Source organism: Centroberyx affinis, unplaced genomic scaffold, assembly GCF_046629955.1.
Source record: "Centroberyx affinis isolate AG114_WGS23_722 - 3 ecotype Tasmania unplaced genomic scaffold, CSIRO-AGI_Caff_v1 ptg001140l_1, whole genome shotgun sequence".
NCBI classification, from domain to species: domain Eukaryota; kingdom Metazoa; phylum Chordata; class Actinopteri; order Beryciformes; family Berycidae; genus Centroberyx; species Centroberyx affinis.
The window spans coordinates 290,247-304,012 of NW_027279676.1; the positions used below are offsets into that span (position 1 = coordinate 290,247).

At 43.1% G+C, this 13,766-nt stretch overlaps 1 protein-coding gene across 1 annotated transcript; it reads left to right on the forward strand.

Moving 5' to 3' along the window:
• Positions 1-208: 208 nt before the first annotated feature.
• On the forward strand, positions 209-13,530 carry LOC139648017 (uncharacterized). The gene is made up of 10 exons (XM_071524050.1): positions 209-264; positions 1,406-3,348; positions 4,250-4,359; positions 5,283-5,426; positions 5,760-5,807; positions 6,041-6,118; positions 7,700-7,837; positions 8,825-8,908; positions 10,852-10,902; positions 11,379-13,530. The coding sequence occupies exons 2-10, from the start codon at positions 1,740-1,742 to the stop codon at positions 11,487-11,489; spliced, it is 2,373 nt and encodes a 790-aa protein (XP_071380151.1). The 5' UTR covers positions 209-264; positions 1,406-1,739; the 3' UTR covers positions 11,490-13,530.
• Positions 13,531-13,766: the final 236 nt, after the last annotated feature.

Sequence of the window (13,766 nt, forward strand, 5' to 3'; positions counted from 1 at the left end):
GTGTGTGGGAGAAAGCAGTGATAAGATGCCTGCAGCCTTTTCTTGTTGCCTAATGTTAGACCCAGCTATTTTAGGTGTAGGTAGATAATAGTGTAGACAAGGAAGGAAGGGAAGAGGGAAGGGAAGGAGGAAGGCTACTTGGTATTCTGCCAAGGCCCAAGCCTGTCCGACGGCGTGACGTAATCAGTGCGCGACGACAATTTGGATTGTTGTTTCTTCAAATCGTGGTGTAGATGTAACTCAGTTGGTTATTTCACAGACAAGGTAGTATATATCTATGTCTTACGTCATTTACTGTCGTAGTTGTGATTGTGTAGTCAGTGTCATCTCAAATAATGACTCTTAACTGTTTCTTTGTCCTCGGGCGCCCCTAATTTCCTAGTGAAAGTGGAGGAAATGTGTGTAGTCGCTGCTTTGTGTTTTTCCTCTGTGTTGACTGTAACGTTAGCTAGCCTAGCTAGTTTTAGAGGAATGGGTCTGTGCGGTTCTGAAATGCCATATTCGACAGTAGGAAATGTAGACTGAAATCTGTAAAATCTTAAATGATGGAAAATCATTTAAACTGCGGACACGTTCGAGGAGCGCGTGCCCAAGTTCAGTTTAGTTTCGCTGACATAATTCATCCTGTTTTCATTTAACCATGTAACTTAATCGAATAGAGCATTGCAGAAGGACATTGTCAAAGCAGTGTTTATCTACATAACGTCCGTGTGCATTTGCAATGCATGATTTGTAAAATATGGCTGTTTAGGCCACGTCGGCACAGTAATGTTGCTAACTACCTGATGAGTTTCGTTCCTAAATTAGATTTACACCTTTTGAAAAAGTAACACTCCTTCAGGATGATAAATGGTACAAAATTAAACAATGATACTTTTGTTAAGGAAGTGGATTTTTGTTAACCAGTAATGTTCTTTCTCTTCCTTCATCGATGCAAAACAGTTAGTTGCTCGGAAGGATGAAACCAGCAGAAACCACATATGTGAAACTGAATTATCTATTAATAGCGTTGTAGATGTCCTGTCAGTACTCAAGTTGGCCAAGAAGACAATGCAATATTTTGATCATTAGTTTCATCTTCCCCACCAACAGTAGAGTATCGTAACTAACGACAAAAATCTTCTCAGATGGGATTCCTTAGAACAAAATCTAATCAAATGAGGGTTCACTGGTGTACTGTGTCTATTTGGGGGTCCTTGACATGAAAGTGTTTGGGAACTCATGGGCTAGGTCATCCAGAGTCTGCCTTGCACATTCAAATTGGAAGTGATCCAATTATCTAGCTAATGAACATTAACTTGTTAACACTTTCTCCACAGCATGGTAATGCATTGGTTAAGTTCTCTTTCTTTCTTCCCGTCTCTTCCTCCCTCTCCTTCCCATTTTTCCTTCTTGCCCTGATTAGGAGGCCATGGTGTTGTTATTATCTCAGACTAACAAGGAGTCTAACTACCACTGAGGAACACTGACTACCTGCAATATTCTAATCTGCTATCTAATTAATGAGCTCTGTGGTGGGAAAGGCCTGAGAAAGCACAGCTGTTGTACACAGGAGGGCCATAGAGCAATACCTGGAAAGGCAGGAAGGAGAAGTGGAGGAACAAAACCACAAGAGAGAGAGGAGCAGCGTAAGGTCTGGCACAACAAATCAGAGGAGCACAGGGGAGAAGAGGAGAGGAGAGGAGAGGAGAGGAGAGGGGGTGTTGGGGGATGGGGTTGGAGAGCCATAGGAGGACGTCATGGTTCACAGCGGCTCTGCCTCCCCGATGACAACAACACCATCAGCATCACCTCATTTAACCGCTCCTGCTCCAGCACCTCCTCTGCAAGCACCGCCGCCTCTAGTACCTCCCCCTCCAGCTGCTACAGACCAGGATCTCACCCAGACTCCTACCAAACTCCTCACCCCGACCATTACCTCAAGCTCAGGCTCTACCCAGCCTTCTACTCCGACTCCCCCTGAAGTCGAACCCCTTACCTTAACCCCAGCCAAAGCACTAAGCACTAACTCAGGCCCGGTGTCAGCCCAGTCTGCTCACACACCTGCCGCTGCACAGGGCACAGTCAATGGGCGTTCCTCAGGCAGGAAGCGGACTCCTAAGGCCTGCGACTGCTGCGGCCCCAACAGTAAAGGACACAATGTCAAAACCTCAGGCAAAGGGGGCCGAGGGAGAGGGAGGGTCCGGGGGAGAGGCAGAGGGAGAGGGGTGGGGAGGGTCCGCGGGGACACCCCAAAAAGGAAGCTGACAAGTATCAAGAGCTTTGAGTTGACCGAGGAGGAGGAAGAGGATGAGGAGGAGGAGGAGGACGACAAAGATGATAATGATGATGATGATGATGATGATGAAGTTGAGAAGGTGAAAACGACTCTAGCGGTCAACATCACTGAAGTCCAGTCACAAACCCCTGTTCACCTGCCAATCACAGTCTCCCTGCAGGATGGACCAATGAGGAACTGTGTTGCTCAGGAGCAAGTGGGCATGCAGAAAAAGGAGGAGGTGATGGAGGGGGTGATAGAGGGCCAAGGGGGTGCTGGGGTGGGGAAAGGAGATGAGAATAGGGGGGGGATGGCGGTTAGGTTGTGTGGAACAAGGGGCAGGGGGGCTTTATTCGGTAGAGGGAGAGCTGGGAGGGGAATGATGGGGACTACTGTTGCCTCGAAGATGGAGGTGAAAGTTGGAGTAAAGAGGGGAGGTGAGGTTGTCACCGGTTCTAAAACAGAGGCCCGAGCTGGATCCGTGTCAGCACTGAGGCAGGAGGAGGAGGAGGGTGCTGATATGGAGCAGGGAGGGGATGCTGACTCTGGCCTGGCTACATCTCCGCCTGGGAGCGGGGACAGGGTAACCCCATCTGGAGCCGGGACTGGGGGAGAGGGGAGGGAGGACGGGTTTAGGGCTGACAATGTGAATGTGATTGAACCAGGAAATGGACTATCTGTCTCAGGGTGGTTGCCAGGTTTGGTTTCGAGGGCAGAGACTCCCCAGGACCCAGACTCAGAAATGCAGGTGGACCAGGCTCCTGACAGAACAGTACCGGTGTCGATTCCAGTAACTCTGTCCAACGGAAACGCTACCGCATCGACGGACCAGAACCACGGATCCAGCCCTATGGAGATGCAGACATTATTTCCCCCTCCCTCCCAGGACTGTATTTTGGTGTGCACCAGGCAGCACCGCTGGGCATTAAGAGACCACAGATTATACTGTCAGCCTGGAACCTGGGAGAAGGAACAGGAGGAGGAACAGGTGGCAGCGGGTAAGGGACCGTCAGAACAAACAGATGGACGAGCGACGGATGGACAGACTCAGGAAAAAGAGAGTCTGGAGCTGCTCACTGAGATGGTGCATGGTAAGATCTGTTTTAGAGCACACAAGAGACTCTTTCCACACAAACCAAAATCAGTGACTACTGAGTGAACAATGTAAATAATAGTTTTAAACATGCCTTGCATTGTTTCTTTCATTTAGCAACATCCATGAGAACACTGACACATACATATTTATATTTATCTTTTTCGCAGTGGGACAGCATCTTAAACATAAAAAACATAAAACAAATCCATAAAGAGGACTGTAACTTGGCCACAAGCCAGCCAGAAACTGCCTCAGCGGGCATTGGTTTAGGATCTGCAAGTATCAGTATTTATGCTGGAACGATGCAACACAATTTTTCCATCATTTGGTGTTTTGTCGATGCTGGTGGAAAATGCTATTTCAGGCAGAATTCCAAAAATCCACACGAGTCTTCAAATGAATTGAGTTTTGGTGACTGAGATAGCAATGTCATGAGAGTTGAATTGTTTTCGTGCTCAGCAAACCTTTCAGTGAGTCTCATGCCCTTTGGTTTGGGTATTGGCATCCTGGATATGACTTTGCCATCACAGTTGAAATGCTTCACCTCAGGATCAATGTGATCACTCAGAACGGCTTTGTATCTTGTCCTCTAAAGGGTTTAGTTGCATTTAGCATACATAATGTATGTAGTACAATGCATAGTATGTAGTAAAATGCCTTGATGCGATAGTGTTGCAATTCTGTTACTGTCAACAATTGATTGAGATTTACTATTGTAAAACGGGGTTTTATTGCGATTCTTATTCTTTGATTCGTATTTTCATTCCAGTGTGCAGGTATTTTCTTTCTCTTATTTTGATTTTTACTGTTAGAAAGACCAAAGTGCTCAAACAACATTTTGTTTACATTATTTATCTAATACATAATATAATTCATTAATAATGACTTTCTTTCAGAGTTTCTGGAGAATTTCTATGTAAAGTATGGTAGTTTCATTGCTCTCAGCGAGACAGATGTCCTGGAATACCTGAAGAAGAAAGGCAACTCCGACCTCAGCAACAGGCTAGTGCTCACACACACACACACACACACACACACACACACACACACACGTGCACACACACACACACACACACACAATTGTTTATTTGAATCCATCAATCAGAATATTTATGTAGGATTCAATGTGAGTAAGGTTTTCCCAGTGTTTGGACACTTTTGGGTACAATCTTGGGTACAATCTAACACACAGCCAGCCGCACAATAATGATTGAGATAGAGCAGGATCTCCTCAATTGTCAGGCTCTTTTCTCTGGTAACTTCAGGCTGTTCACAGCTAGTGTATGAACAGGTCAGAGATGCGAAATATCAATATTCCACGCCCGCAGGTTTACCTGTACCTTTCACTAACCCGTAGTCTTTCACATGTATCCAGGGCCAACGATATATGCAACGTGGAGCAAGTACTTCAATTTACCAGAATAGGCCTGGTCCATTTATAGGTCAAAAGAAAAGAACCTATTTCCAGAATCAGGACTCCTCTTTGGCCTACATCCACTAATCCAAACAAACCACTGTTTCTGCTGCCAGAAACATTAACCGCATCACTTCCTGCGTGTCAGAGGATTTTTCCCGGGAAAGACACTGTGATTGTGATATATCATTCATCAATTTAGAGTAGTAAAATGGACATCTGAGACTGTAGCATATTATTACTTTAAGTATATGAGAGAACACATTTTCCACATATCCATTTTACTTTGTCAGTTCACAAGAATGTTTATATGTTGTAACAGTATTTGGAAGCGCCAGTTTGGCAGCAGAGGCAACTAGGTCAGTATAGTCAAGCAGTGCATGAGTCTTTTGAAGACCTAAGTCTTTCTTCAACCGGATGCCATTTTTAAACTCTCCTCTCCTCTCCTTATCTTCTCCTTCTTCTGTCCTCTCCTCCTCTTCTACTGTCCTGGGCGGTGTGTTTGTTTTAGGAAGCTGGACATCCCAGGGGAGGTGAGTCGGTACAGGGCAGGGCTGGCCTCTGCCCCGGTTGCGGGCTTCATGGTGACGTATAACAAACACACCCTGAGCCTGGAGGACCTTAGCACACTGGAGGAACAGAACTGGCTTAATGACCAGGTATGGAAGGATGGAAGAGAAAGACTGGTTGGATGGTTGGGGGGAGGGGCTTATCTTAAGAAGGAGGAATGGAAGAGTAATTATTACCAATGATGCGGTTTGGAGAGATGGACAGAAAAAGGGGCAGATTAGGGAATGGAGGGCAGGAGGGGATAGATAGAGGGGTGTCATATAATACTAAAGGAATGGAGGGATTAGGGCGAATCTGTTCTCTGCACCTCCCCAGGTATATTTTTTACATACAAATCTTGCCAAGTGCAGCCTTAAAAATAGTTAATTCACCCAAAAAACGGAACAGGCTTACCCAGTCTTGTCTCTCTTCTGTCTGTCCAGATTATCAACATGTATGGAGAACTCATTATGGAGGCTACACAACACAAGGTGAGACAGTGTGTGTGTGTGTGTATAGCCTAAACCTACAACATTTTCATACCATCCAAAAGGATCCAATAGGATTTCTAAAAATATCTTAAAGAGCTAACTGTAGGAATCTAAAAAAAATAAATCAATATACTAAATAATGTTTGGATTCTTCAATGATTTTCCTGTTTCATTGCTTTAGGACATTTTGACCATGAAATATGTTCATGTGTTTTAATATTTCTCTCTCTCAGGTTCATTTTTTCAACAGTTTCTTCCACAAGCAGCTGGTTGCCAAGGGTTACGAGGGTGTGAAGAGATGGAATAAGAAAGTAAGGAAAGCTGGAGGACTTTGTAACTATTTGTGATTCTTTGCGAATGCTTCAGTACCTGTGAGCATTAGGGCTGGGCGGTATCCCAATGTTAAAATACACAGGGATATTTGAAAATTTTCATTTTCACGTCATGCTTGCGTATAACAATGCCACTAGTAGCTGCAGCTTGGTTGAAAATTACCCTGTTAATCCCTCAGGCAAATGAATCCCTCTGAGGGGAAAGTGAGGGGATTGATAAGGATGGCTAGTGCCAAAGAGAAATCCTTCTGCATCTGTTTGGCAGTTTGTATATTATCATATCAGAAAGCCAAGCTGATTTGGGAACCCTGGGTCCAAATCTGGTCGTGAAATTTCTGGAATATCATGAAATTTGGAGAGGTGTATTCCAGACGGGGAAAGTCAGAGAATTTCGCTGGAGAAGCCAGGGAATATGGGGGAATTATACAAATGGGTCACTTTATGGTAAAATGTCATAATGTATTGTCCAACTTGTTTCAACTAATTTCCTCAGCTGTAGTAGAAATCAGGCTGTTTACCACTTTAGAACTTTTCTGAGCTGAAAAGCAACATTAACAAACCAGGAAGGAAAGCCATGGACAGGTCGGGGAGTTTCACATCAGGGCCATGGTGGGGACCCTGTGGACTAAGTTCTTTTGCATAAAAACATTTTAGCAAAGGTTGGAAATACAATCAAATGCAGAGCGCTTTCTATTGATGTCCAGAGTCGCACAAAAATACTTGTGCAACAGGTGCTTCTTCGCAGCAAGTATTCAGTATGGCAAGAATGTACTGTATACTAGACTGTTGTATTTGTTTGATTTTTTTGTTGTTGGACTAATAAGGCTCCTTGGCCAGAGCCTTGTTATATTTGGGTGTGTTTAGACTTGCCCAGTCTATTTCCATCACATCTTAGGAGAGCAAATTCTGTAAACCTTATTTCCATGTAAACTCAGCAGTCTTGTTTTATCCAAGCTTGTAGTCCATCAATTAATAATTTACCCATGAGATATAGGGCAGTCGGGCGTGAAAGAATATTTTGCTTGAGGGAAGACAGGATATCATCACGCCAGTTTTCTGACCACATACTGTATCGCAGCCAGCTGTTGTCACTACTGGCAGAGGCATTTGGCATTTACACTGACTGAAACATGATGTTGTGTTGACAGATTCGTATACCAGGACAATATTTTCACAATACTGTGATAAAATCCTATATCCTGGTAAAATATGGAAACGATATCATGATATGAAAAAATAGATTTACCCAACCTTATTTAGCACCCTAGCTCTGTGGTCACCATTATAATTCTTAGTGAATATAATTCTGCTTAAATATATTGATTATAAATTTCAATAGACAACTGTATTAAGCTAATGTAGCACAAAGTATTCTCTGCTGTCTCTAGTTCTCTGAATGGAAGACAAAATATTTTCTGTCAGACAGACAGTAAGAGGCTGGACTTCCACCAAATCAAGCACGCCGAGTCTGGATTATTCTAGAATACTTAGAGACCTCAGACAGTTTGTCTTGGATAGCTAACGTTGGTGTGTGTTTGTTTATTTGTGGTATTGTTTCAGGTGGACCTATTCTCCAAGTGGCTGTTGTTAGTTCCCATCCATTTAGAAATCCACTGGTCCCTCATCACCGTTGATATAGCAACCAAAACCATCAGCTACTACGACAGCCAAGGCATCGTCTTCAAACACACCATAGATGTAAGTGCTGCTGTGTATGTGGATGTCTTGGGGCCGTCGCTCGTTATTTCAAATTTTGCAATGATTTTGAATGTTTCTCCAGAGCAAAAGTACAATGATGGGGCGACAGACACTCAGTAATGCAGCTTCCATGCTCTATGCACTGACAAGTCCTTGGACCATCAGTTCCCGGAGTCAAAACTGCATGAGATGAATAGTTGTTTTCTCAGTATGATGTCAGTGACAATGGATCATCAAAATGTGCCAGGAGTTTCTCTAACAATCCAATCTCTGCTTTCTCTTTTCCTGGTATGCATTATGCGGAGTAGTCTTCAATGAAAGAGTATAAGTAGAAGCATTATATTTTACCTTCATATTTAATCAGTAGATTATTGCTTAGAAAACCGCCACTACTCTTGTGTTTTAACAACATTGCTTGCAGGAGTTTCAAGTCAAGTGTAGGCGTATCTTAATGAAACAGATGACGTAGAAGCCAGTTGTTAGTTCACTGTCTGCACTTAGCCGTGATATAACTCTGTGTGTTTCATTTTGCCTTTTTTGTTATTGAGGTACCTCGTAATGACAGTGTTTCACAGGTGCACTGGCACCTGGCACCGCACTGTGCATCCAGTAGTTGATATGTTCACTCAGGGTGGGCTGAAACGACCAATTTTTGGGAAAAGTGGACAACCTTACTGCATATGTAGGCGTGTGATTCCTTTTCGTGTTGTCACAATGCCAGTATGTTGACTTCAATACCAATACTTAATTTAATATCTAAAAATTCAGTACTACTACCACGACAAGCAAGGAGAAACCATCAAGCAATGTGTTACCACATTGACTTGAACAGCTTTGTAGCAACTTTTTCACATTGGTTGAATTCAATCTTTTGCAGTAGGATTGAATTAGTGTTGGAATTTTGGTTATCGTGACAATGCTATTAATTTGCATTATCATTTAAGTTAATATAACCCTGTACCGTGTGTGTGTGTGTCCACCCATCAGAACATTATGAAGTACCTTCAGTCAGAAGCCAGAGAGAAGAAACAGACGGCCTACCAGAAAGGCTGGAGGATGGTCATCATCAAGGTAAATCCCCTAAACCTTAATCCTGACTAACTCTTGTGCTCTGTTCACATTGTGGCCTAAAAAAATCCATACCTGTTGGCATCACTGCATGTTAGCCAACTGCAACAGCTGCAAACTACAAAAAGCAACTAGAATCCTTCTTGTTGCCAAGGTGATTTTGATAAACAGGTGGTTCAACCATTCCATGTGCACTGATGTAATTAAAAACCCATCTGTTAACGGTGCAAGAAGTACGATTTTTACTGTCCCATAGCACAAAATGACCATAATATATCCACAGTGAGTTGAAAAGGTCAGTACCAATCAATACCAATTACTTTGTGAGGGGTAGAGTTTTTGGCTTTCAACACTCACTTTCCGGCCCATACTCTTCCGGCCTCCACCTACTCACATTTACACCTGCTCAGCGATGGAGGACAGTGCTACAAGAAAGCAAACGGCATTGCAAGACATTTCAGCTACAAACACTACAAAGCCTTGTTCTCAAGCCAAATAAACAAATGACAAAGTAGTATAATTATCACATGATGGTGGATCATGATGTATTGCCTCTTCTGTTCTAAGATCTCTGATCTTAATTTGCTCTGAATGTGAGAATGCCACTTCATGTAGTATTGTGTGAGTGCTCATTTTCAGTATTTAATGTCATTTCAAAATTTCTAATATGTTACATATTTTGTGGAAATTAACATATGTGTATATATAAAGCAGAGAATTGGAATAACCCATGCAGACAAAAATTTGGTGGTGTGTCTTTCTCTTATCTTTCTCGTTTTTCTGCACTCCAAAATGGACAGAAGAATATAGCTGTTGTTTATTCCCTACTTTATCTTTGTTGGAAAAGGAGAAATAAGAGCAGATGCAGAAACATATGTGGGTACATCCATTTTGTTGGATTTTTCGACATTGTTTCATCTTCGTTCCAACGGTTTGTCCTCACCTCGAAGATGGAGGGCAGAAGTTGGAGGAATTCAGCTTCTGTCACCAAGTTCCATCTGTAGCCATCTGTAGTTTACCATCGTTCTTCTGTTGAAAACAACACACATTCGGTTTGCTGTCTCCCACATCCTGCCACAGTGTGAATGCAGCATTAGCCTTAACCCTAACCCGGTTACAGAGGCAGGTGGCTGGCTATCAAAAAGGTACTAGAGGTGATGAACTAATACTGGCACTTGTATAGGTGTCATGTTTCACCCTCGCACCAGGCTAAAATAGTCATACTTTTATTGGCAAAGCTCCCAGATACTGAGAGCTGAGTACCAGCACACTGGTGGTTTGAAATGCTGACATTTTGTTTATGAATTACATGACAGAATTAGACAGAAGTTGCCATTTGGCTAACACATTCTCACAATTGTCCATTGTCAAAAAACATTGGTGCACCTCTAAAAGCTAACATGTCACTTGTTTTTATGTTATGAAGGGATGCCATATTATTTTAAAATTGTGTCTGCTGTTTTACTTCTCGCAAAACCTTGTCTGGTGGTGCTACAGTTAAATAATTATGTGTTTGTTAGCATGGTCTATGAAGTCTACTGGAAATCAGATAGTAGAAGCCAGCAGCAAATTACTGTTTCTCTCTAGCCTTGATTATCAAATCACTACAAATGACTGATTTCCATGGAGGTCTAGGTACATTTACGCAAGCACACATCCAAAGTTAAATACATAAATACACTAACTGTACAAAACATTAGGAACACTTTGCTGCTAGTACATGCCCTTTTGTACAATTCTTGTGTCAATTATCCTGTCATCTACATCTCCCCCTCATGACTGAAGTGGATTTCAAGTGGTAAAATGGTCATGGAAAGAGCAGGTGGTCCTAATATTTTGTACACACACACGCACACACACACTGTCCAGTCCAGATAAATGATGATGACGACATATTCGGAGGGTGTAATTCCTCCCTGTCTGACTGTGATTGGTTGTCTCCTCAGGGTATTCCTCAGCAGAGAAACGACAGCGACTGTGGAGTTTTTGTCCTAGAGGTGAGACATCTTTCCTTCCTTTCCTCCTGCCTTCCTTCATTCATTCTGCTCATTCCTTTTTTTCCACTCTATCGTTTCTTCATCCCCTCTCCTCTCTGTTTGCCCCATCCCTTTGCTTTGTCTGTCTTGATTCCTAGACTGGACCAGAAGCTTGTCTCCAGTGTCCTTTCCTGTAATCATTGCTCAGTCTCGTAGGGCACAAGACAGACACTGGAGAGAAGCTTCTGGTATTGTCCATGCTTTATTTGGCACCAAATCGAAAAACCACAAATGCCCATAAGCCGAAATAAGTATCATCAGTGCTAGAATTAACATTCCCTTTCAATTTTTACTGCCTTTTCTGGTGGTTTCCCAAGGTGTGTGTATACGTTTTGTGTCAAAACACCAGCTACAGTATGTTTATCTGTACTGAACCAAGCGACAGTAGACTAGTGTACCTTACTATCTGTTTTTCTGTCTGTGTGTCTGTCTGTCAGTACTGCCGTCGTCTGTCGGTGAAGCAGCCGCTGCAGTTCACCCAGGAAGACATGCCCCGCATCCGCAAGAGGATCTACAAGGAACTGTGCGACTGCCGCCTCAACGACTGAGCGACTGAATAATGGCTGCCTTTACTGACTGACTTCTTGCCTGGTTACGTGACACTGACAGTCTGTCCAAGCCTGACTGGCAGCCTGTTTCCCTGGCAGCCTGTAACACAAGGAGCCATGGCCGTCTGTATCCCAGGGAGCCCTAACTGCCTGTCTGCCTGTTTGACTGACCAACTGACCGCAGAGTGGTCGGTCACTGAGACTGTTTCTGACTGAAATCAATAATAGTCTGTAGTTGTTCCGAATTTTACCTTGACTAACCGCAGCTTCCAGAGAACTACTGACGTGGCCCCCTACTGACTCCCCCGAAACTCCCGGGACACTTACTGTTCAGGTTGCTTTCACTCGCTACATTTGGCATCCCTAATGAGAATTCGACCAAATGGCCAAACAGCCACCTCAACATGGCTGCAGATGGGAGCTGTGACGCTGAGTGAGAGCCAAGGATGGGGTCTAATAAAGACTAAGCCAGTTTGTCAGAGAGCCTGCTGCTGGCCCAAATTGATCCTGGCTCTGAATGACCTCTCTGGACCCCCGAGTCTCCGAGACTTGGACTGGACCGGACCACCGCTGACCAATGGGATAAACTCTTCTTCCAGAATGGAGTGGCCTTACCTCCTGGTTGGCCATTTTAAACTGAATGGCATTTTTTAAATTTGTTTTCATCTATATCATGCATACAGTTATGCGTGTTTTCTAATGTGTTATTAAAGCTAGGACATGAGATTCAGTGGACCAACCGTTCACTTAAAACTTGAAGGTTTGGGCAAAGTTGAATAATAAGGTTTGGTTTGGTTCTGCTGGCCTGCAGGGGTTTGGAGGCCGATCCGTTGAAGATTCTTGATTTGAACTGAATGTACCGATCACATATTCTTCCTGGCTGCCTCGCAGGGTGGGAAATTAGCACCATACTGGCTAATAGCACTTTTGGGCTATGGCTGGAAACAGGGATGTGATTTTTCAAGGTGTTTTTTGTTCAGGGTTTCAGGCTTTTGACACCTCACTCCCAATCATTTCTTATTAAAATTCCATTTTTTTCCACCCAGTTATCTCCTGCTTTTTTGTTTTGCTGTGATCACATCCCCGTGGTAAGTTTTGCACAGGCACTCTACTGGCCTTTTCAGCTAAAAGCCATTGTTCGGAGGTTGGATATTTGAATTCATCAGTTTGACTGTTGCTTTAGGATTAAAATATGTTCCTTCTCTGGTTAGTAAACTCTATGTTTAGCTGCACAGCTAGCTGCTGATGTGAGGACCACAAGACACGTTACTGATACAAGCCGAGAAGTTTCTCCATGTTACTATAGAGCTCACTGTCATGGCCTACTGCTTCATATGGGCGCATTTACACAGGTGCAGAAAATCACTTTTATGTGTCACAGAGCTGGATCCTAACAGAGAAACCACATGAATTTTTCCTATTTATACAATTGTGAATGGTTTGTATCTCTGCCCATAAGTGTTGATCTGATTTTCTGTTCCTGTGTTATGAAACCTAAGAGTGGACCTCAGCTATTTTGGTTAAATCTTCTGTTTTGTCTGGGTTTGATTTCCTTGTTGTACTCACTAATATTTAATTACAGGATTGTAATTGTAGTTTTATTGGCCTTCTACATGCTTGCTTTGGCTGATAGCCACAATGGTTCTTGGACTGTTTTTATTGTTGTTATTAAAGGGCCAACCCTGTTGGGGATTTTGTTGCAGGTTTTCAATTAAAGTTTTAAACAAGTGGTGCTTCGGTGTGACTACACCAAGCAGGGTGGTGCTAACACCACTGACAACGACAAAGTCACAAAGTACAACATTGATCAGGAAATATGGTGGCAACCACAGACAGTGACAGCAAAGCTTACATGACCTGTCAGCTCTGTATTGATAGCAAGTGCCAGAGGACCTCGTTTTTACTGACAAATCCTCCTCTGATCCAAACCCCATGCATGGACAGACACATTTATCTGGTAATTAGTTTACTAGCAACCCCAATGTTCCTCTCTGTAATCAACTGACTCTGTAACCAACAGCACCCATTTCAAATGTTTTTATTAAGGAGAATGATTGGTTCAATTCTTCAATGAGATGAAGGCTCATATATGCACTTTGCTTAATAAATGACCATGTGTCCAGTGACCATGGGACAGGAGGGCATCTGTCTGTTTCCACCACCGAATGAATATGATACGAGTTCCAAGATAGCCTGACCTGATCTATTTTGCATAAGAAAAATATGTATTTTGCATACTTATTCCATGCATTGCATTATTGGATGAAGAAAAACCAA